Genomic DNA, 22,656 nt, shown 5'->3' on the forward strand with positions numbered 1-22,656 from the left:
TTCAAGACTTACTTAGAACAATTATATAATTTATTTTAAGAAAAAGTTAATTTTCAAAAACATACAATTTGACAAGCAAAAACTACTTTTTCTAAAGGAACTTCCCATACTGACAACAGATTAAGTTTTCTGGCTTTTGGCTTTAACCCTTAGAGTCTTTATAATCACCAACTGGTATATGAATAAAAAAGCCATTAAATTAAAATAGAAAAGGAAGCCTAATTTATAGTTTTAAGCTGTAAACTGAAGATTTCAAAGCTGAATTTCCATAGTCCAAAATGTATGTCATTACAGAACGGCAAAAGACCAAAAACTTAAACTATTAAATTCATATTTTCAAAGATTTTAATTTCCAAAGTTCACACATCTGAAATATAGCGATAATGGAGATGATGATGGCAACGGCTAACACTGATATAATTCGGTAACAGCTTGGTACATAACACTGATTCAATAACATAATCATGGCTAATATTCACAAAGTCCTTACTTCACAAGAGGCATTTTACATTTTCTCTAAGTGTTTAATCTTCACAACAAACCTGTGAGATGGGTACTATTATTTTCCTCATTAACAAATAACGGACACTGAAACAGAGAATTGAAGTGACTTCGCCAGGGCCACAAAGCTAGCAAGGTAGTGTTCGGTAATATGTTTGCGCTTTCACCATCAGTAACTCTCAACGATGGTGCAGTGATACTTGCAACTGCCGTTCCAAGCATGCAGCTGGTCCTCAATGTGAATTCCAGTTAGCTGCATCACATCACTTGCCACACTCTGTGTGCTTACAAGTGATTTTCTGCGCTCCATCCAGAAGCCTTCAGGCCTGCTGAAGTGCCTGGGAAAAATCTTGGGACACCTGTGACTCCACTGTTATGAACAACATAGAATCTTTTAATTGTAAGAAGAAAGGTGGTCCCCTTTTCTTGGAATTAAGCAAGGGAAGAAGGCAGGGAGGGAGAGAGGGAGGAGGAACATGCCATTTGAGGAGAGAAAAGTGAAAATGCTTTAAGTAAGGCTGCTCTATTCATTGGGCCAACAGCTGCGACTACAGAGATACAGGTTTTGCCAACAGAGGCTCCGTCACTAGGCACCACCAACGACCGCCTCTAGGGTCTATAAACAGACCCTGTGAACCTTCCCGACATCTCCCTCCTGAGACCAGAACAAGGAGCTGGATGCCAGCATTCCAACAAGGGCAAGCACGTGTCCTGCTAGGCTGGGGGAAGCAGCCTGAGACTAGCTTGGGAGATGTCGAGCTCAGGCACCTCCTGGGCGGCAAGGCGACTGTCCCACTCCCTCCCTCCTCTTCTCTCTCCATACGAACGTTCCACATAGGTCTTTGGATACTTGAGATGTGAAGGCTTGGTAAAAGATGAACAATTACGCCTGTAGAATGTCCTTGGCTCTCATTATAAAACTCGAAAGCAAGCAACTGGTGTTGCCAGGGGAAAAGGCAATGCTTCTCATGAACTGAAACCCAGAGGTGGTGAAGAAGCAAACAGTGGCAGGACTGGGTCCTGCCCCTGACTCCTCCCCAAGTGCCCAGGCTCCACAGTGCAGTGGGAGGGAGCCCTGGGCAGTCAGGAGGCCAGGAGCTCATCTCAGCTCCATTGCTCCAAGACCATGTGATGCTGGGCTGGTCACGTGCGTAGCAGAGGAGCCTCAGTTTCCTCACAAAACAACAGGATGCACTTGAAATGGTTAACTCACAAGGTTGTTGCAAGGGTAAAATTGAAAAATATATGAAATGTTTTGAAAACATAAAAGTGCTATACGGATGCAAAGTAATGATACAATTTGGGTCAAGGTTGGTAAAAATAAATATTATTTGAAGCCCAATAACGTGCAAAGCTAAAGAAAAACATACAGGTGTCATTTCTTAACAACAGAGGGAACTCTTTACGTCAATGGCTGCTTTTGTCGGAAAACGCAAACACACAGCCAGTCTACTCTCCCTTCAAGTTGAAAAACAGGTCCAGGGATGAGGCTGCCAGTGGCACCAGCCCCGCCCGGCTCTCAGAAGGCTCTGGCAGGGTGGCCTGTGCTCCGCACCTCTATTATGTGAACTACCTATGCCTTCCCGAGTAACCTGGATTCCTGATAAGAAGAGTTCACAGACAGGAAGCAAAATACCAGCAAGTTACTGAATACTCTTCTAGCAGCTTGGCATACTTTATCTGCATCTTGACAACAGCACTTCAGGGCTTTAAAGACGATCCCCATTTTATAGAAGAGATATAGCTCCAAAGGATGAAATAACCAGGCTTATACTGGTAAAGCTGATGAGAGGTGAATGAAAACTTCAACTCCAAAGCCTCTCTCTGTTCACCAGGCCATTCTGACTCTGGCAGCCACAAAGATTTAAGCTTCCAAAGGGACTCTGCACTTAACACCCTAAGATGGGATGGAGACATACCAGGAGAGGATTAAACCCAGAGGATTCTGATAAAGCACAAGGAGGCAACTTTATACTAGAGCTTTGACAGTGTTTGCCCTGCTTATTAGGTCAGTCTTTGCTAGCTGGGCAATGGTACATTTACTGAGTGCTTGCTGTGTGTATCTCAGGCACCTGCTAGCATTTGGGTACAAATTCTTCCACAGGGTGTGAAATTCTTATTATACCCTAGGGAAAACAACCTAGCCAGAATGGGGTCCGCCACCGATGGTGCCTATGTACAGTCCCAGCTACCTTGGAGGCTGAGACGAGAGGATTGCCTGAGCCTGGGAAGTCAAGGCCAAGCAAGTGAAGCATGATTGCGCAACTGCACTCCAGCCTGGGTGACAGAGCGAGACCCTGTCTCAAAACAACAAATAAGTAGATAAATAAAATAAATAAAACCCTGTTCAGATTCTAATGGGAATCCTTTGAGTGAATCGGCATTTCTGTGTGGCCTCCCACCATAAACCATGGTGCATCTTTCCGTGTGTCCACATGTTCTTTTACATTCTTCAATAAGATCTCATAGTTTTCTTCATACAGTCCTGTGTCTTTCTCACATAACATATACCCAGATAACTTATAATTTTGGCATTATTGAGAATAAAATGGTTTTTATTCACCTTCACTGCTGGGTACATAATTATACCTGTACAGACAAAAACTATTGACTTATGTATACTGTCTTATAAAAAGCCACAACAAGTTCTTTTGTGAATTCTTATTTTTTAAAAGCATAGTTTCTTGGTTTTCCTAAACATACACCACCATGGCACCAGTGAAGAAGTGTGGTGTAGTTCGGTGGTTAAGAGTATAAATCCGGAGGCAGAGGGTGCAGCTTTGAATCCCAGCTCCGATGGTTTCCCACTGCATGACCCTGAACAAGTCAGTATACCTGTCTGTGCCTGTGTCTCCTGACCTGTAACACAGGAAAACCAGCACTACCGCCTAGGAGTTGGTGTAAAGTAGCTGGCATGTGGGAAGCATTTGGTAAATCTTAACTATTACTACTGAGACGGAAACTATTATTATCCTTATCATCATCATTGAGACGGAGTCTCACTATTATTATTATTATTATTGAGACGGAGTCTAGTATTATTATTATTATTGAGACGGAGTCTCACTCTGTCACCCAGGCTGCAGTGCAGTGGCGCGATCTCAGCTCGCTGCAACCTCTGTCTCCTGGGTTCAAGCAATTCTCCTGCCTCATCCTCCCGACTAGCTGGGATTACAGGCATGCGCCACCAAGCCTGGCTAATTTTTTTGCATTTTTAGTAGAGATGGGGTTTCACCCTGTTGGCCAGGCTGGTCTCGAACTCCTGACCTCAAGCAATCCACCCACCTCGGCCTCCCAAAGTGCTGAGATTACAGGTGTAAGCCACTGTGCCCGGCCTATTATTTTTTTTTTCCTTTTTTCCCCCTTATTTCTTGGGCCTATTATTTTTAAACTGATAATTTTATAGTTTGTGTTTGTATTTGCTAGTACCTCCAACGAAATGTTGGAAAGTAAAATAAACAGCGGGCATCTCTGCCTCGTTTGAAATTGAAAGCGCTTTATTATTTTGCCATTTAGCAATAGCATGATATTGCTATTGAGTTTTGGTCAAGTTTTGAGTCTTAGTCCATATGATATTTAAGTTGTACCTTTCCTTTCCTATCGGAAGAAAGGTTTCCCATCAGAGGAGAATATGTTTACATAGTCTATGTAAACACAGAATAGCTGCTGAATTATACTAAATGATGTTTCTACAATCTATTGCTATAATGTATTTCTCCTCTTTTATTCTGTCAATGGAATGAATTATGTAGACATATTTTTATAATATACATCTACCCTTAGAGTCCTAGAATCAGTCTTAATTGTTTTGTTCACACACTGCTGGATGCAGTTTGCTAGTATTTGTGTCTATGTTCATTCATGAGAATCATCAAAAATTTCTTTTTTTTTTTTTTTTTTTTGAGACAGAGTCTCGCTCTGCTGCCCAGGCTGGAGTACAGTGGCCGGATCTCAGCTCACTGCAAGCTCCGCCTCCCGGGTTCATGCCATTCTCCTGCCTCAGCCTCCCGAGTAGCTGGGACTACAGGCGCCTGCCATCTCGCCCGGCTAGTTTTTTGTATTTTTTAGTAGAGACGGGTTTCACCGTGTTAGCCAGGATGGTCTCAATCTCCTGATCTCATGATCCGCCCGTCTCGGCCTCCCAAAAGTGCTGGGATTACAGGCTTGAGCCACCATGCCCGGCCCAAAAATTTCTTTACGCCATCTTTTGCTACATTAAAGTTGTGTTGGATTCATGATATGAATTACAGAAATTTCCGTCTTCTTTGTGGTCTGGAATAGTTTAAATACACTGGAGCCACCTGTTCACTAAAGGTCAGAGGACACCCATGAAGCCCTCTGGACCTAGAGCCTTTTTAAATGAAAGCTCTTTAACCACTCTCCCAGTGTAGCTACTCAGCTGATTACAGTCTTTCCATCTCTGCTTGGGTTGCAGCTGCAGTCAAATTGGTTCCTTTCCCTTGAAGCCTTTCCTCATTTCTATGTGACATACATCATGGGAGATATAAAGGTCAGGAAGATCCAATACCTGCCTTCAGCAAGTCTTCCATGTAGAAAAGGAAATAAGGAACCTTCATGGAAATGCATCACATATGAATTCCTGTCCAGGTCTCTTTTCGGTAGTGTCTTCTCTTTCTAAACCAGCCTAAGCTGTAGTGCAATAGTGATTAAACATGCATGCACGTGCACACACAAAGTTGTGGGCATGCCATCCTACTGCCTACAGAACACAGCCTGAAGGCCTTATTCTGGCACTCAGGCCCTCTGTAATGTGGTTTCAAGCTGCGTCTCTATTCTTATCTCCCACTATCTTCTCTCCTGCGTCTTCTGTTCTAGTTACACTGGACGATCTGACATTTCCCTAAACTCCCTTTCCTTCTCTTCCTCCTACCACATACATCATCTTGCTACTCCCTTCTCCAGCAATTCTGAACATTCTCCAGCCTCCAACTGATGCCCATTCTTCAAGGATCACTAAAACGCCACTTCCTTCCAAAAACTGACCTGGACTCTTCCCAGACAAAAGTAACTCTTCCTCCTCCTGCAGAAATGACCACACACGGTGTGTGCGCCTGGGTACAAACTGCTCATCAAATGATCAAATGAGTGGCTGAGACAGACCAACCGCTCAGCACCCCGAGCCTCGGTATTCTCCTCTGTGAGTGGCATTAATAATGGCACCTGCCTCGTGCTGCTTGGGGTGGCCCTGACGATCAAATCACTCCTCACGGAATGTTCTGCAAATGCATGGAACACGGCAAACACCATGCCAAACGAGAACGCACATTTCCACTCTCCTGCTGGGGCGGTAGTGAGCACAGGTGTGCATTTTGCTTTGATTTTAAATGTATTTCTCTGTCTCTTACCTTGTCACTGGATTTTAAATGTATTTCTCTGCCTCTCACCTTGTCACTGGATTTTAAATGTATTTCTCTGCCTCTTACCTTGTCATTGAACTCTGCAGGCAGGGGAAGTTCACTGCACGCTAACCCCAGTGTTGCTCAGCAGAAAGTAACTGTAATGCTACAACCGGGCAAATCCTACAGAGGCTCTTTTGTACACAATGATCACCCAGGTACTCCGTGAGGCTACCCACTCCAGGTCTCCAGCTCCATGAGCTGCTGCAAGGAGACAGGCCGCCTGTGGGAACCCCCTGGCTCAGCCCATCACAGTGACCGGGTGGCATCTCACGGACAGGCTGCTCAGGAGACTGGCAGGCAGGGGACAGCAAGTCCTGGGCTCCAGGCCAGCAAGGCGAGTGGAATGGCACAGCAGCAAGCTGGCAGCGCCTGCTGTTTACATGGCCTTCCAAAAGTCACATGCACGACTTCAGAGACGCAGGCTCCTGAGACTCCGGGTTAAGGCTCTTCTTAAAGAATAGGTAGAAATACAACTTCACCACGAGTGCCTTACTAGATTAGTTTCCAAACGGAGTTAAGAACTTTACTTGGACGTGTAGGTTGTTCTGTCTTCAACCAACAGAGGAAGTCCTAATTTAAGTCAACCAATAAATATTCTAAATTCCAACTTAAAAATATAGTATATGATATGCTGACAAAAAAGATCTTAAAACACAAAACTTTGCCCCAAACGGAAATTTAATATAGATATGATTACTTTTTTTTTTTTTTTTTAACAACAAAATGAAACAGCTGTCAATGGCTTCAAGGATTTTCTTTTCTTTTTTTTTTGAGACGGAGTCTCGCTCTGTCACCCAGGCTGGAGTGCAATGGCACGATCTCGGCTCACTGCAAGCTCTGCCTCCCGGGTTCATGCCATTTTCCTGCCTCAGCCTCCTGAGTAGCTGGGACTACAGGCGCCCGCCACCACGCCCGCCTAATTTTTTGTAGTTTTAGTAGACATGGGGTTTCACTGTGTTAGCCAGGATGGTCTCGATCTCCTGACCTGGTGATCCGCCCACCTCAGCCTCCCAAAGTGCTGGGATTACAGGAGTGAGCCACCGCACCCGGCCTCAAAGATTTTCTTTAACCTGAGTTTTACAACTTGAATAAAACCCAAACTATGTGATTTACTCATCATATTTACTTGTTCTCAAGTCCACAAGATTTGAAATTAAGTAAAACTTTAACTTGAAACTCATAGGAAAATACTATTTACTCTGACATCTTTGCCAATTTAAAAAACACACAGATTCTAGCTGTCTTTGATAATTTTACATTGCTGATTCCAATATGATGCTCTTTTAAAATTAAACCCCCTTCTCTAAAATTTAAGAATTCCTAAGCCAGTATCAGTAATTATCTGCATTTTGTAAGATATTAACAATATAAATTATGCTAGACAATAAACTGTTATAAAATACATCAAAAACTAAATACAGGCTTTCTCCATTATGAAATCTTTATAAAGTTTCATGTAAGGGATTCTGCTTTGGGTCTTAAGAAACTGGTAACTTTTTGAGTCTTTAAAAAAAAAAAAAAAAACACTTTACCAGAATGATTTGTGTACTATTGTAAACCAAACAAGATATAAATGTGTAAGAAGAAGGTTAATAATTTTCCTCCTTGCCCCCTTGAAGTAATGTTGAGAGTCTGATAGGCACAGTACTTTTCCATGCCTGTTTATACACACACCCCTCTAGAAATACAACCAGGTGTTTTCATACTTAAAAAAAAAAAAAAATGGAATCACACTACAAATATATTACTGTGAAATCTGCTTTTTACAAAATAGAATACTTCAAGCCAGGCACGGTGGCTCACACCTGTAATCCCAGCACTTTGGGGGGCCGAGGTGGGCAGATCATCAGAGGTCAGCAGTTTGAGACCAGCCTGGCCAACATGGTGAAACCCCATCTCTACTGAAAATACAAAAATCAGCCAGGTCTGGTGGCATGTGCCTACAGTTTCAGCTACTCAGGAGGCTGAGGCAGGAGAATCACTTGAACCCCAGGGGTGGAGGATATAGTGAGCTGAGATCACACCACTGCACTCCAGCCTGGGTGATAGAGAGAGACTCTGTCTCGGCTGGGTGCGGTGGCTCACGCCTGTAATCCCAGCACTTTGGGAGGCCGAGGCGGGTGGATCACGAGGTCAAGAGTTCGAGACCATCCTCACTAACATAGCGAAACCCTGTCTCTACTAAAAATACAAAAAATTAGCCAGGTGTGGTGGTGGGTGCCTATAGTCCCAGCTACTCGGGAAGCTGAGGCAGGAGAATGGCGTGAACCCGGGAGGTGGAGCTTTCAGTGAGCCAAGATCATGCCACTGCGCTCCAGCCTGGGTGACAGAGCAAGACTCTGTCTCAAAAAAAAAAAAAAAAAAAAAAGAGAGAGACTCCGTCTCAAAAACATAATACATAAATTAAAAAAAAATAGAATACTTCATACACTCCCTTCAAGTCAAGACACACAGGTGTTCCTTTTTAGGCCAATGGATTACTAAGAGTTAAATGATTTACTTAAAGTCAATTAAAGAAATACTGCCTGGTTTTCCTGGAGACCTAAGAAATAGTTTTAAACGTATTGTGTTGTTTTTAAACATAAAGCACAGCTGAAAAGCCTAGAGGAGAGTAAGCAGAAATCTCCGTTTGGGTTCACAGAACAGACTCATCATTTGAGATAGGACTCCAAGTCCTTTGGTATTTTAATTACGAAAATCACCATCGATGATCTGAACAAAATACAACGTGCTCCAAAGAACTATGGTCATTCAAGTGGGGCCTGGAAGGTTGCCACAGAAATGTGCTACACAGATCGCTGTGCTGCCCACAAGCAGCCTGACCCCCCACCCAGGGGGGCCTCTTCAGATCGGACCCCGTGACACTTCTGCTTCCGAATGGGCACCTACAGCCCACCCTTCAGTGCTATGACCTTGTGCACACAGAGGCTGCTGGCCCAGAGATTCTCTCTTCCTCTCTCAGGAATGTGAACTGGGACGCACTGAGAAACTGGGCGGGTAGCACCAGAAGCCTAAAGCTGGTGTGGCAAGGATGAAACACGCAAGGTGTCACGTGGTGGATCAGGACTGTTTACTCCCAACTCTGAGGCAGGTACAACCGTTCACATTCTTTGAAATTCTGGAAATAATAAATGTATTAAGACATCTTATTCCCTGGTACTGGTTTCAATGAAGCCCAACTCAAACCCTCATCCAGACATGGGCAAGAACGAGATCGCTTCTACCTGCATGAGCTGGGTTCATCCTGCCACCTGTCCTCCTTAAGTTTCACAAACCCGGCAGCCTCTCTGGACTGTCCCGCCGGCGCTGTGTGGGGCGTGCACCTCTGGCGTAGGGACCCACCTGTGCAGGAAGTGCAGCTTGTGCATGGCGGCCAGCCCCGCGGCAATCTCACACGCCATCCTCTGCAGCAGCATGGTCTGTGAGTCCCCCCGCATGTGCTCCTGCTCGGTGCGCAGATACGCCTTCAGGTCGCCCTGCAAAAGTCAGCCCGCTTGAGTTTCAAAAAGAACCACAGGAACAAAGTGAGCACTTAAATACGTGCCTCAGTGAATACTAACTGTTAAGATTATTAGAAACTTGTTTTGTTCGTATTTAAAGAAGTTCCAACCCAACACTGCAAAAGTATGGACCACTATTATGCTTTTAGGAACATTCTAACTGGTTAACATTTTTGTCATATAAACACATGGAAAACAAAACAGTTTTTAAAAAGATAGTTGTGCAATGATGCACATTTAAACGAAATGCTGTGCAGAAGTAGAGAAATTCCCAAGTTACCTAAGAGATGACACAGAGAATGTTAAGACTGCTTGTTCTATGGATTCCAGGCAGCCCCTGGGCAGTGAGTGCTTCATCAAGAAGGCGCTGTGGCTACTGCCAAAGCTTGGAGGAGCAATGGAGTGGGAGAGAAGGAAAGAAAAATGGGCGGGAAAGGAGACATCCAGGTAGTACAGCAACAATTGCTTCAGGTCTCCCCCACCTTTCCCAGGACCCTGTGCTGTCCTGAGACGGTGAAGAGAAAGAACATTCTAGCCACTCCAGGAAAAACTCACCACGTTAACAAGCCTGCTCTTCAAAGGGGAGCAACCTGAGCAGGAAAATAAACAAACTTACAGTCAGACACCCAGCACACGGCCATGACACTGCGGGGCTCCCCAGGCCTCCTCCAAGACTTCCCTCTGTTATGCTGTCTTTATTTCATGATTTTCTTTTTTTTTTTTTTTTGGAGACGCAGTCTCGCTCTGTCGCCCAGGCTGGAGTGCAGTGGCCAGATCTCAGCTCACTGCAAGCTCCGCCTCCCAGGTTCACACCATTCTCCTGCCTCAGCCTCCCGAGTAGCTGGGACTACAGGCGCCCGCCACTTCGCGCGGCTAGTTTTTTGTATTTTTTAGTAGAGACGGGGTTTCACTGTGTTAGCCAGGATGGTCTCGATCTCCTGACCTCGTGATCTACCCATCTCAGCCTCCCAAAGTGCTGGGATTACAGATTTGAGCCACTGCGCCCGGCCTTTATTTCATGATTTTCATTTAGGACATTATGTTTTGGGGAGTTTACAGTATAGCTGTTATGGGGAATACCCTTTTGAGGGAATAAAATCTTCCATATTCTCCTTACCACGTGATTAAATATTTATTGATACAATTTCATTCCAAATTAAAGCTTCCTCGAGTCAGTTAATAAAATTTAGAAAGCAAGCCAAGGGCTTTCAGTGTTCTTTAAATCTGAGTCAAGAAAAGACTCCTGGAGGCAGAGAGCAGGAAAAAAAAAAGAAAAAAGAAAAGACTCCTAAGGAAGGACATTTTCCTTGACCAACTAAAGAGTACATGTCTTGTAACTGTTACTGAAGATAGTCGATTTATCAAATACCTCCCAGAATAAAACCTTAAAACACAGTATTCCTTTACAAACATTTGCCCGTATTTAATACTGAGTACATTCTAAGGTAACTTCTAGGTCCACTCCAAGAATCTAAATTTGTTTCCATTCCCAGTTTCCAAGATCTTTACACGAGTGATAATGTTGATATTAATAGTCGCCACCATTTGTGCTTTGAGCCCTGAGCCAAGCGTTGTGTTAGGAGTTTTTGCACTTGTTACTGCAAATACAATTTGAGATGTTTACCAGATATGGAACTCAGGCTTTGGGAGGGTAAGAAATTTGCCCAAGGCCACAGAGCTAATAAATGGTAGGGCTGTGCTAATTCTACTTTTCAGTTTACCAGCTAGTCAAGAAAGTTCTATTTAGCAAGTGAATTAAATCAGTATGCAGACAACATCAATGTATTTTGTAAGAATGAATATAAAACAACTGAAGGTCAATCCCATCAATCTGCAGGGGTCTCCCAAGCGTCACGTGACTGCTCTGCTAGGGGAGCAGTGGCCTTCCCTCGGTGCCGTGCACCTGGTATCACTGTCCTTCACACATTCCTTCCAAACGTGGTGCCCTCTCCTTTGTTTCCAACGAAATCAGAAGCCACTCCAGAGGAGAAAGACATTTTTTTTTTTTCCTTGTAAAAACATATGAATATGACCCTCCATCCTGGTTAGGCTCTGTGGAGCTTGGGAGTTGGAAGGATAACAAATGATTCAGAAGACAATTAAATTCACCCAGAAAAATTCCAGCAGAAAACTCCAGGACTACAGGCGGATGGGAGTTTCATAAGGTACCCCGTACAGAAAGTAAACATGAACAAAGCCCAAGTCTACCTACATTACCAATGAAATGGCAATGAAATAATTCTGCCTAACCCCTCCGCCACCAACACCCATGTAAGGAAAAAATTGCTCTCACACGAAAACATGGTTATGCTGGGCCGAATCTGGCCAGCCTTCAAAACCAACAGCAGCTGCTGGCAGGCAGTGAACTGCGGCTCCGGCCATGAAGGCAGAGGAAGCACAGACTGGGCGTGGCTGCTTCTCAAGGATACCTAAGGTATATTCACCACCACTTGCTGTTCTTAAAATGTCTCCTCTCCATAATAGTTCACTTCCCAAATTTCACTCAAGGACAGAATATAATCAACAGAAGGGGGTTTTCCTTAAGAATAGATAAAATCAGTACCTTCCAGGCAAAAATATCTTTAACCCAGGAATAGGGAATAACATCAAAGATTACTGGAGGCCCCTGGTCATAGTTCTCACGGATGAGACTTGTGATGGATTTTGTAAGATCCAGGGTCAGTTCTATGTTCCAGAAAGGTCAGTAGAGCTCCCCTGGTACCGCAGTTTAAAAGGAAAAATCAACATAAAATCTTAAATTAGAGTCAAGATGTTTATGTTAAGCAAGTACTAAAATTTGATTCATTCTATCCAAAACGGACAAACCTATATTTAGATATCTGATTCATTTGTATTTTAATGGTGCTTAGTGATATAATGATGATAATAATGGTGATTATTATGGTCCATTGTTTAAAGAAAAAAAGCTCACCAAGAACAGCAAAGTATTCTGAATTAAAATAAACATTCCTTTATCCATGTTTCATAAATTTCTCAGCTTCCCAAAACCCCCCAAAAAACTCCCGAAAGAAAACTTACGACACTAGATGGCAGCAGAGCGCTACACCAAGCACTCCAGCAACAGAGCAAGTGACCTGCAATGCCTTCGGGGAATGAGTCATTCAAACACCTGTAAATGGGTTCCTTGCAAGTCCCCTCCTCAATGCTGACATGAATGGCCAGGGCGGGCTTTATATAGCTTTTCTGCAGGACACTGGGAGCAATGAATTAATTTCAAAACAGTGCAAAAAGTTAACAAGTAAATAGCTTTAGAACTGAAAAATTAAAATCATTTGTATGTTTAACAGGACGATTCTGGGGAAAAAACATAATTTTCAATAATTTTATTGAAAGGATGAAAGAATGATACAGACAGCGCAACACCCCCGCTTCTGCTAATGAAACAGAAGACCTGCATACTGGGGCAGCTGACGCCACCACGCCTCCGCGCAGCCCGGGGCCTCTCTTCCCTCCCAGCAGCTCTCTTGCCTGCGTCTATTTTTTCTCAGCCCCACTGGTCCCCCCCACCCACTGGCATCCATAACCTTATACATCATCTCCTCTCTGGTTGCCATGGATTCTTCGTCCTTGTGCCTTTCTAAGCTCAATCTTCTTGAGAGTCCATCTCTTCTCTCTGCTCTGGCGCCCAAACACCTCCCAGGTAAACCCAGCCCTCCCCTCCCCAGCCCTCCAGTTCTCTCTCCTCTCTGTGGTTAAACTCCTCAGAAGCCTGGTCGGTCCTGGCTCCTTGCTGAGGAACCCCTCGCCCCCATCAGAAGCACTTTCATCCACCATTCAGTGGCAGCTGCTCTGGCCAGGCCTATCAAGGAGTGACCTGCCCACTTCACCCCAAGCAGAGCTGGCTGGGTCTCATCTCACCAGCGTTAATGGAGACGGGTCCATTTGCTTAAACATGTCCTTCGTCACCAGCCTTCGGGCACCGCAACCTCCTGCGTTTCTTCCTTTCCCACTGGCCGCTCCTTCTTAGGCCTCCCGACTGGCTCTCCCTCCTCTCGCTGATCCGTAAGGACCCCAGAGCTCCGTCCTGGTCCTCAGCCCTGGGGACGCTCCCTGCCCAGGGGTTTCAGCCACCCCGTGGCTTGAAAGTCCATGCCTCCCGTACACCTCTCCGGCCCAGCCCCTCATCTCCTGACTCGACTTCCCTCACTGCTGTCTAAGAGTCCTCCGGCACAAACCTCCGCCAATCTCAGTAAGCGGCATCGCCGTTTTCCCAGTGGGTCAGACAAAAAGTGAAGATGTCATTGGTGAGTTCTGCCTCTAGGGGGCCACATCCAACCTGTCACCAAGTTCTGGGTCTGTTTTCAAACTACCTCTCATGCCTCCGCTTCTGTGGTGCTGGTCCCTGCACGCCCCCACCTTGAGGACATGCCTGCGCCAGTCCCACTGCGGCCTCCCTGCACCCATTCGCCTGAGCAGCCAAAGCCAGTCCCTGAAAACATAAATCCAACCGTGATAGCCTGGGTTCCTCCCTGCTGTTTTCTTTGTCTGTCTCTACCACTAGAAAGCAAGCTAGACATGGCTAGGACTCCATCTATTACCTATTGTGTCTCTAGAACCTAGAACAGTGTTGGGCACACAGCATGTGTTTAATATTTGCTTAATGAATGGGAGAAAAAAGAAAAAACACTTGTGCAGACATTCTAAATGATGCCCTACAGGTTAAAGTCGGGACAACTGTTTTCCCAAGGCAGCCCCATCCTATCATTTCCATGTAATAATCTAAGAAGAATGAATTTAGGAGTAAATCTGAAATTTCACATTTTTACTGGGCTTTTAAATTTATTACTTCATTACTCTGTACATTAAAGCTAGCCAAAGACACTTAATTTGGGAAAATAATATTCTTTTTTTTTTTTTTCCCCAAGACGGAGTCTCGCTCTGTCTCCCAGGCTGGAGTGCAGTGGCGCGATCTCAGCTCACTGCAAGCTCCGCCTCCCAGGTTCACACCATTCTCCTGCCTCCGCCTCCCGAGTAGCTGGGACTACAGGCGCCCACCATCACGCCTGGCTAATTTTTTGTGTTTTCGGTAGAGACAGGGTTTCACCATGTTAGCCAGGATGGTCTCGATCTCCTGATCTCGTGATCCGCCCACCTCGGCCTCCCAAAGTGCTGGGATTACAGGCGTGAGCCACCACGCCCGGCCAAAAATAATATTCTTTAAGCAAGTAAAATCTGATTCTCTTTGAAAGTTTATCTTTGTATAGTAAATGTTACTTTGAGAACAGAGAGTCTAGATTATTCTAAAACTCAGTTAAAATACAGTCATGTATCACTTAACACTGGGGATGCCTTCTGAGAAATGTGTTGTTAGGCAATTTCACCATCGTGCAAACGTCACAGAGCGCAAACGTCACACGAACCTAGATGGTCAGCCTACTGTACCCCAAGGCTACATAGGGTGGTTTCTTGCTACAGCCTAGGCTTCTAACCTATAGAGCATGTTACTGCACCGAATAGTGTAAGCCACTGTAACATGATGGCAAGTATTTCTGTATGCAGCCTTGACCTCCTGGGCTCAAGAGACACTTAGGCCACACTAAATTTATATAAAAAATTGTTCTTTCTCAATAATAAACCTTGGCTTACTGTAACTTTTTTACTTTTTAATTTTTTAAAACTTTTGAGTCTTTTTGTAATAACACTTAGCTTAAAACAAAAACATTGTACAGTTGTACAAAAATATTTTTATTTCTGTAAGTTTTTTTTCTATTAAAAGTGTTTTTCTTTTTAGACTTTTACAGACAACAGTGAGGCCCCCATCAGCCTGCCCCAGCACCACAGGAGGGCGCCAGAGAACCTCTGCTGAGATCACAGCGGCCACCCCATGTCACTGGTGCTTCAGCTACAGGTGCACACCTTGGTTATAAGCAGCGATGACCTGTCACTGCAGTGACGGGGAGAAGACAGGACCTAGGAGCAGGCTGGCCACACACATGGGGAAGCAGTGCCGATGGACGAAATGCAGGGGAGGGGGAGCAGGTACCAGGGAAGACAGGAAGGGCCTGGCTGGAGGCAGCTGGAGCAGACTGTCAGCAAGGGCCAAGGCCATAGTGCCCGGGCTGCAGCCAGGTATGGGGAGGGCCAAGGCCATTGGCAGGGCCCCAGCACAGGGCCAGGCACTGGAACAGGGCAGACCCAGGGACTGGGAACAGAGACCCCACCCAGTCACCCCCACACCTCAACCCATGTGGTCATCCAGCACAGGCCTCCCCTCTGCTGGCTCTGGTCAGGGACCCCGTCCACCTGTGCCCCTGGCCCTCCTCACGCCTGTTCCACCGTGACTCCATGTCCCCTCTTCTCTACATGAGCTCCTTAGGGGCAATGACACGTCATCCATCTTGGTGTGCCCGGTGCCTGAGGAGAAATTGCTGACCTGAGGTGCCCTGGTGCAGGGGCTTATTAATAACTACATTCATAAAGAAGAGCTGCCCATTAATTAGGCATTTCTGCACCAAAGGCTGATTCTAAAATGGAGGCCTCCCGCTGGTGGTGGCATGAAACCACCTGGTATAAAAGCACACAGGGCCGGGTCATTCCAGCACTTTGGGAGGCTGAGGTGGGAAGATCGCTTGAGACCAGCCTGGGCAATATAGTGAGACCCCATCTCTAATTTTAAAACAATACAATAAAATTAGAATAAAATCAAGCCACCCATAAGCACACTCACTTTGGCACTAGTAACTGCACCCTCAGGCTAGTCCAGCACCAACCCTGACACAGCGGCCTGGGTCTGATTTTTCGGTCAGTCCCTTCCCTCTCTCAGCCTCGGTTTCCTCATCTGTAGACTGAAGCTACTCCTACGCGTCTCACGGCATTGTCAAGACAACTCACTCGATCGGAACACACATTAAATGCCCAGCACCAGGCCTGACCCAGAAAGCTCAGACCTTCCCCATCGTACTCCCCGCTGTGGGCAGTGGCCAAGGTTCCTTCCAGCTCTAAGAGCCCACGAGTCTAAGCTCCTCTGATTCTGCCCCCAAGTCACCGCTCTTCATGAGAGATGGAAGAGTGCAAGTCCCACAGAGAAACACGCTGCTGTCAAAGAACAGCCAGTGGACGCCCTCCCCTTCTCCACTGCGAACTGCCTTCAGAAACTGATTCCGTGTTTTATTGGCTGAATTTAGTAAAACAGCTCAGTATACAACATTCAAGAACACAGTATCATCTGCTCCGGAGCCAGGTGATGGAGCTGAAGAAATTGCTGACCAATAAGAAAGATTAGGATGTGGCAAAGGTTAGTCTACATCCTCCTCTTTCTCCCCCGCCGGCAGCCTGGTCTCCAGCGTGCTTTGTTCCCTGTCCTTACCCCTTCCTCTTGAGCCTTCCCAACAGACCCAGCCGGCCTCGCCACCAGGGCACAGCGTCCGTCTCCACACTTCCTTTGCAAAGCCTTCCCCAGTGATGCTGGTTAGGACTCCCGTACTTCTATTTATTTAATAATTAGAATCAATCAATTTTAATAACTAAAAATGGCCACGACTTACTGAGCATTCTTGTGCTCGGTAATCTCATCCATCATCTTACTTAATGGTCAGGGCAGTTCTAAGGGGAGACCGTATTACCGCCATTTTACAGAAGAGGTTAAGGAATTTTCCAAGGTGATAAACCAGTGAGTGGCAGAACGAACATCAGAGCAGGCAAGTCAGGGGCTTATTCACTTCTGTGTTCCTTAAAGCACCAGGCAGCTTCTGGCACTTCGAATTTGCTCAATCCATTTTTGTTGAGTGAGTGATCCTTAATCAAAAGTCTCATTGCCTTGATATTCACGTGAGAGCGGTGTGTACCTGCCATGGCAACAAGTTCTATAAAACACCCTCCAGTCATCTCTTGGCTCCTCTCATAAACACTGCCGCCGTCAGCAATGCAAATCTGTGGCTGCAGGCCAGCTACCAAAAGCACTCAGAAGAGTTTTCATTTACTTTCATAAAAATTCCATGATTAAGTGCCTTTTAAAAACAGGCTGGTTAATTCCATCTCACAAGGAATTAAGTAAGTGCAAAAATATGTTCTCCTTTCTACTTGGGAGATGTTATCACTGGGCACGATGACTGCAGGATGACGACTGAAAAGGCCACTGTTCATTCAATCGCTCTTGACCTGCTAAGACAGGCAGAGATAGCCGGTCCTTCATCATGGCCACAGCGGCTTTTTACAGAGCCCGGTCCGCTGCCCTCTGTGTCCTTTGGACTGTGGCCAGGGGGCAGGTCCTGCCTTGGGTTATGCCCCTCTGATCAGAAAGGCCTGTTCCTGGGCAGGTTTTGGGTCATCCAGGCTCAGTGTCAAAGTGAGACTTTGGTGTGTCCCATGGGACAACCCTTGGTCCCTTCAGGTGGATATCCTCTCTGGCTCCCTGGGCTGGTGCTACCTGACCGCTCTTGCCACACAGTGGGAGCCCAGAGAAACTGGACTTCAGTGCCAAGAACCCTATCAGGCCCCTAGTCCTTGATGCTGGAAAATCTGTTCCTCTTCAAGTTTACGAGGGCCCAGAAGTGATATGTATGAAATTGACCAAGGAAACAATGTGACCTCTCACCGCTGGACAAGTTGGTGGCACCCTGTGTTTATGACCTTGACCCTGACATAAGACTGGCCACGCCAAGTGATAACCAAAGATTTCCAAAGGGCATCCTACCCTCCTCTTAACACAGGTAACACCTGACATGGCGCCTTAAATTGTGGGAGGTAATTATCCATCTTTTTTCTACTGGGGTAAAAAAAAAATGCATAAAATACCACTTGGCATTGTAACCATGTCTAAGTTTACGGTTCCAGAGTTAAGAACATTCTCCCTTGCTGCACAACCATTACCGCCAGCCCCCTCCGGAACTTGTTCAACTCACAAAACTGAAGCTTTGCACCCATTAAACAACTCCCCATTTCCCAGCCCCAGCCTGCCCCTGGCACCCACTTTTCCACTTTCTGTCTCTAAGAATCTCACTACTCTAGGTACCTCCTGTAAGTAGAATTACACAGAACTTGTCTTTTTGTGACTGGCTTGTTTCACTTCGCATAATGGCCTCAAGGTTCATTCATGCTGTAGCCTGTGTTGGAATTTCCTTCCTTTTAATAATCCTCTATTGCACAGAGCAGATTTGGTTTATCCATTCACCCATCGATGGACACTTGGCCGCTTCCACCTCCCAGCTACTGTGAATAGTGGTTTCGATAATAATCCATTATTGTGAATAACGTGTTCGAATATCTGCCTAAGGGTCTGCTTTCACTTCTTTTGTATATAACCCCAGAAGTGGAACTGGCTGGATCATATAGTAATTGTATTTTTAATTATTTGAGGAACAATGATTGTTTAAAAAATTGTATTGATCAATGTACAATTGGTGGGATGCTTAAATTAAACACAGCTATTAGCTCTGCACTGCCAGTGGAAGTTTTTGGTGGGGTCCAGAGCTCCTCGGGATGTTCATAAGTGAACATCCCCGAGTGACTTACGAGGGTCACGTAAAATGTGTTTCATGAAGTCACATCTGTTCATTCTAGAAGGCTGTATGTATAATATTCACCCCAAAGTATAAGAGCCAATCAAATCTAGGTAAGTTACTATGCTTTGACTACTTAGTCTAAGTATTTGAATAACATGTATTTAAGTCTGAGCTCTAAAATGGCTGGGGAAAAAATTACAAGGATGCTGAGTTAAAGAACAGATGTATTTCTTATATTTTCATAAAAATGATGTCTGTACAAAGATAAAGATACAAATAATACTCTAGAATTTTGTCAATACTGGGTCATTTGTGGTAACATAAAGGAGTTATTTCGCTATGTTTTTGTGTTTCTTTATAAAACAGGTTAAATAACTACTCCCAAAAAGGACAGCTGCTATAAAAAATAAATTAAAATAGCATTAAAACAAAGCCCATCTTCTGAACCCATTCTGAAAAAAACATGAAGCGGAGTGGCCAAGGTCTTTGACCATTGTATGAAAAAACTAACATTGTCTACTGGAACTTTCAGGGACAGATGCAGACGGGCAAAGAAGAACTGGAAAATGCTAAAACATATGAGATAGTTTTCCAAGCCACTTCCAGCAGCCGGGAAACGGGCGATTGTCAAATAGACGCTGACTCCAGCTCTATTTCTGTGATGGTCACTCACAAAGAATATGCCTCAACTGTTATTTATAATTAATATAAGGAGCTTAGGGACCAAAAAAGGCAACATGAAACATCTCAGAATAGTGGGCCTCTGACAAGCAGACTTGCCTCGTCACCTAAGGGCGCGTCTCTGTGTCCTCACTTTTTTTTGTTGATTCTGTGTCAGTGCCAAAATCACCTACCATGGGTCACACAGAGCTAGACTAAAAGGAAGCTATTTTTATATCACAATAACCTAGGATCATACATTTTATAACTCTGATCATGTTGAGATTATCAAAACCAATTATATAATAATATGCAATAAACCCCTGAGAAATCCCAGTGCGAACTCCTTCCTCTTAGCTCTCACACCTCTACTAAATAATTGATCATGTGTCACCTCTCACTGGGGGACCTGGAGGACAAGCACACTGAGTCTCAGCATCTCCAGGGTGCAGCTGCCTTACTCCAGTTAAGTGTCCAATGAATAAGCACCCTCCACAATGGCAGAGAATATGGGGTGGCCCAGAAACGTAGGTGTAATTCCAGTTTTCCTTACATGGAGAGAGAGCTCTAGGAGGTTCCAGCTCCTTTGGGGCAGGATTAACATATTAATTTTAGACTTTGTTAGGTTAAAAAATGTGCATGTTGTAATTTCTAGTGTGACCACACAAAAAATTAAGGAAAATATCTAAAGTCCAAACTTGCAGATGGGGAAAATTGAAACAAACAAAAACAATTGAGAATTCCAAAGAAGAATAGAAAAAAAGCAAAGAAGAAAAATTGTAAAACAGTACAAAAAAGAATACCAAATAGGTAGATAAAATTACAAATATCGCACTAATTACAAGAAATGTAAATGAACTACATATTCCATTTTAAGTCACCAAGATTGCAAGATTTAAAAAATTTTTAACAACAAACTATTTACAAGAGGTGTAAACCAGAGAAGAAAAGGATTGACAAAAATATAATTTGACAGGCAAATTCTAACCAAAAGAAAGTTGGTCTAACTATATCAGTATCAATAAAAGCAGAATTTATCTTTATTAACGCTTTTAACCTTAAAGAGAGCCCCTTCATAATGACAGAAGGTTCAAATTACAGGAAATTATACCAACCTTAAATGTTCATGCCTACATAACGGCACCAAAATGTAAAAACGACCAGAATTATAAGGAAAATCTATAACCAGAGCCTCTCTCAGTAACCGACAGAAAACTGACTCAAACCCCCTCCACACTCCTTCCCCCAAATCAGAAGATACGAGAGACTTAAACAACCTCACAAACTTGACCCAGAGGACCCAGAAACAATACTTTAAGGAATGACATCAGAATACACTTTTTCTTTTTTCTTTTCCAGCATCTACAGGCACGAAAACACACTGATCCTGGAGTGAAGACGAACGCAGCCCAGAAGAGAGCCACAGCTGACTCAAAGCCAACACCTAAGACGAGCAAGAACTACTTAGTTGCTATGAGCCACAGATATTTGAGGGTCACTATTACATAATCCAACGAAAGCTAATGTTACCAAGTTTATTAATCAACCACCTCTGCCAATGAGAGAAATATTCGAATCACACTTAGGAATTAAAACAAAAAAATCACGATGCTTACTGTTCTTTATTTAAACAGATGAAAATGTTATTTGACTTAACTGGGAATTTGTTTTGGGGTACTCCTATTTTTCTATGCACAGCCACGGAAGTTTTAATGTTCTGAAAACTGAGATGATGCAAAGAAATCCATTAAAACCTGACTCATCCAATTAACAGCTCACCACTGTTTTTGGAAGATAACAATTATGCTAAAAATGGGCTTTTAAAAAAGACAAAATCTTCTGCATGCGGGAAAAGATGTTCAGAGGAAATTTCACATAGAAATTACTATTGAAATTATTCATAAAACTGCACAAAGAACAATCTTTCCAACTGTCTCAATAAATAATATTATCATGCTAAAAAATAAAGTTTTTAAGAAAATAAATCTAATTCTTTAAACATATAAATGTCACATACATTTGCTATTTTCAGATGCTGACGGATCAGGAGTACTTGAGGTAAAGAGATTCGGCGCTCTCAGGGGGTTGAAGCGTTTCAAGATGTTTCAAGCCCAGTTCAAGCTCTTAGGAGGGGCACATCTAGATCCAAGCTCTGGCTCTGCTACACACTTGATCCACAACATGGTCATCACATGTAAAGTATGGACAAATATTGGCACCTAACTCTGGAGTTTGTTATCATTAAGTGTGGTAAGGCAACTAAATAGGTTAGCACAGGGACTGGAGTGTAACAAACCACTATGTAAGTGTCAGTCAACACTGTCACTATCACCAAAGGTAATAAAAGTAACGCATCATAAAGTTCTTCAAGTGGGGGACAGACATGAAAGCAACCCCTCATCCAGCATGTCCATCTGTCAAAAATGCTTGAGTACAACCTTAGAATGCTCGAACTTGAATTCCTTCTAAAAACTTACCAAGTCACAGAACTCAAACACCAGGAGGTAGGGGATCGCTTCTACACACTGTCCAACACACTGAAGAATATTTGGATGCTGAAGAATACTGGGAAAAATAAAAGCCATAATATTGTTCATCAGGAAGCATGATAACAACATTATTCAAACAAAAGCATAATAACAAAATTATTCATACAGTAATCCAAATTTTTTCATAATAATTTATATAATATTTAAATAAATGACAGGCTGAAAAGATCATGAAGATTATACTTAAAAGGTGTATACTAAGTTATCTAGTAAGTAATTCAAAGCCAATCAAGTGAATATTTTCACAAATTAAAAAAGAAATCTTAACATAAGAAATTAAAAAAATTTTTTTTCAAGAGACAGGGTCTCGTTCTGTCACCCAGGCTGGAGTGCAGTGGTGGGATCATAGCTCACTGCAGCCTCCAACTCCTGGGCTCAAGGGATCCTCCCACCTCAGCTGGCCAAATAGCTGCCATTACAGGCACATGCCACCATGCCTGGCCTCAAGAATTTTTATCTTTAGTAATTTAAGTTTAGAGATAATATTTTAAAGCAGCATTTAAAAGAGGGCAGACTATACAGTCATCCCTTAGTACCTGTGGGAGACTGGTTCAATAAATCCCTG

General features: G+C 44.0%; 1 protein-coding gene and 1 long non-coding RNA gene across 6 annotated transcripts in view; one reads left to right on the forward strand and one right to left on the reverse strand.

Annotated features, from left to right (window-relative positions):
- The window catches only part of LOC105497830 (lemur tyrosine kinase 2), a 109,876-nt gene that overhangs the window by 30,329 nt on the left and 56,891 nt on the right, over window positions 1–22,656 (reverse strand). For 2 of the 3 annotated variants that reach the window (XM_011769253.2, XM_011769264.2), the window contains exons 6-7: window positions 22,020–22,107; window positions 9,264–9,397 (exon numbers count right to left, since the gene is read on the reverse strand). In XM_011769253.2, coding sequence (XP_011767555.2) covers window positions 9,264–9,397; window positions 22,020–22,107 — 222 coding nt within the window. Of the gene's footprint in view, window positions 1–9,263; window positions 9,398–21,559; window positions 21,993–22,019; window positions 22,108–22,656 lie in introns of those variants that run through there. The other variant, XM_011769273.3, reaches the window with a different exon arrangement.
- Window positions 13,020–21,035, forward strand: LOC105497823 (uncharacterized). Of its 3 annotated transcripts, none has more exons than XR_003021775.2 (3): window positions 13,020–13,082; window positions 15,174–15,290; window positions 20,902–21,035. It is a non-coding gene; the product is annotated as an uncharacterized lncRNA (long non-coding RNA). The 3 variants fall into 3 exon arrangements; XR_003021773.2 differs by lacking the exon at window positions 13,020–13,082 and adding an exon at window positions 13,565–13,686; XR_011622613.1 differs by lacking the exon at window positions 13,020–13,082 and adding an exon at window positions 14,831–14,900.

The sequence above is a fragment of the Macaca nemestrina genome, chromosome 4, assembly GCF_043159975.1.
Source record: "Macaca nemestrina isolate mMacNem1 chromosome 4, mMacNem.hap1, whole genome shotgun sequence".
Classification (NCBI taxonomy): domain Eukaryota; kingdom Metazoa; phylum Chordata; class Mammalia; order Primates; family Cercopithecidae; genus Macaca; species Macaca nemestrina.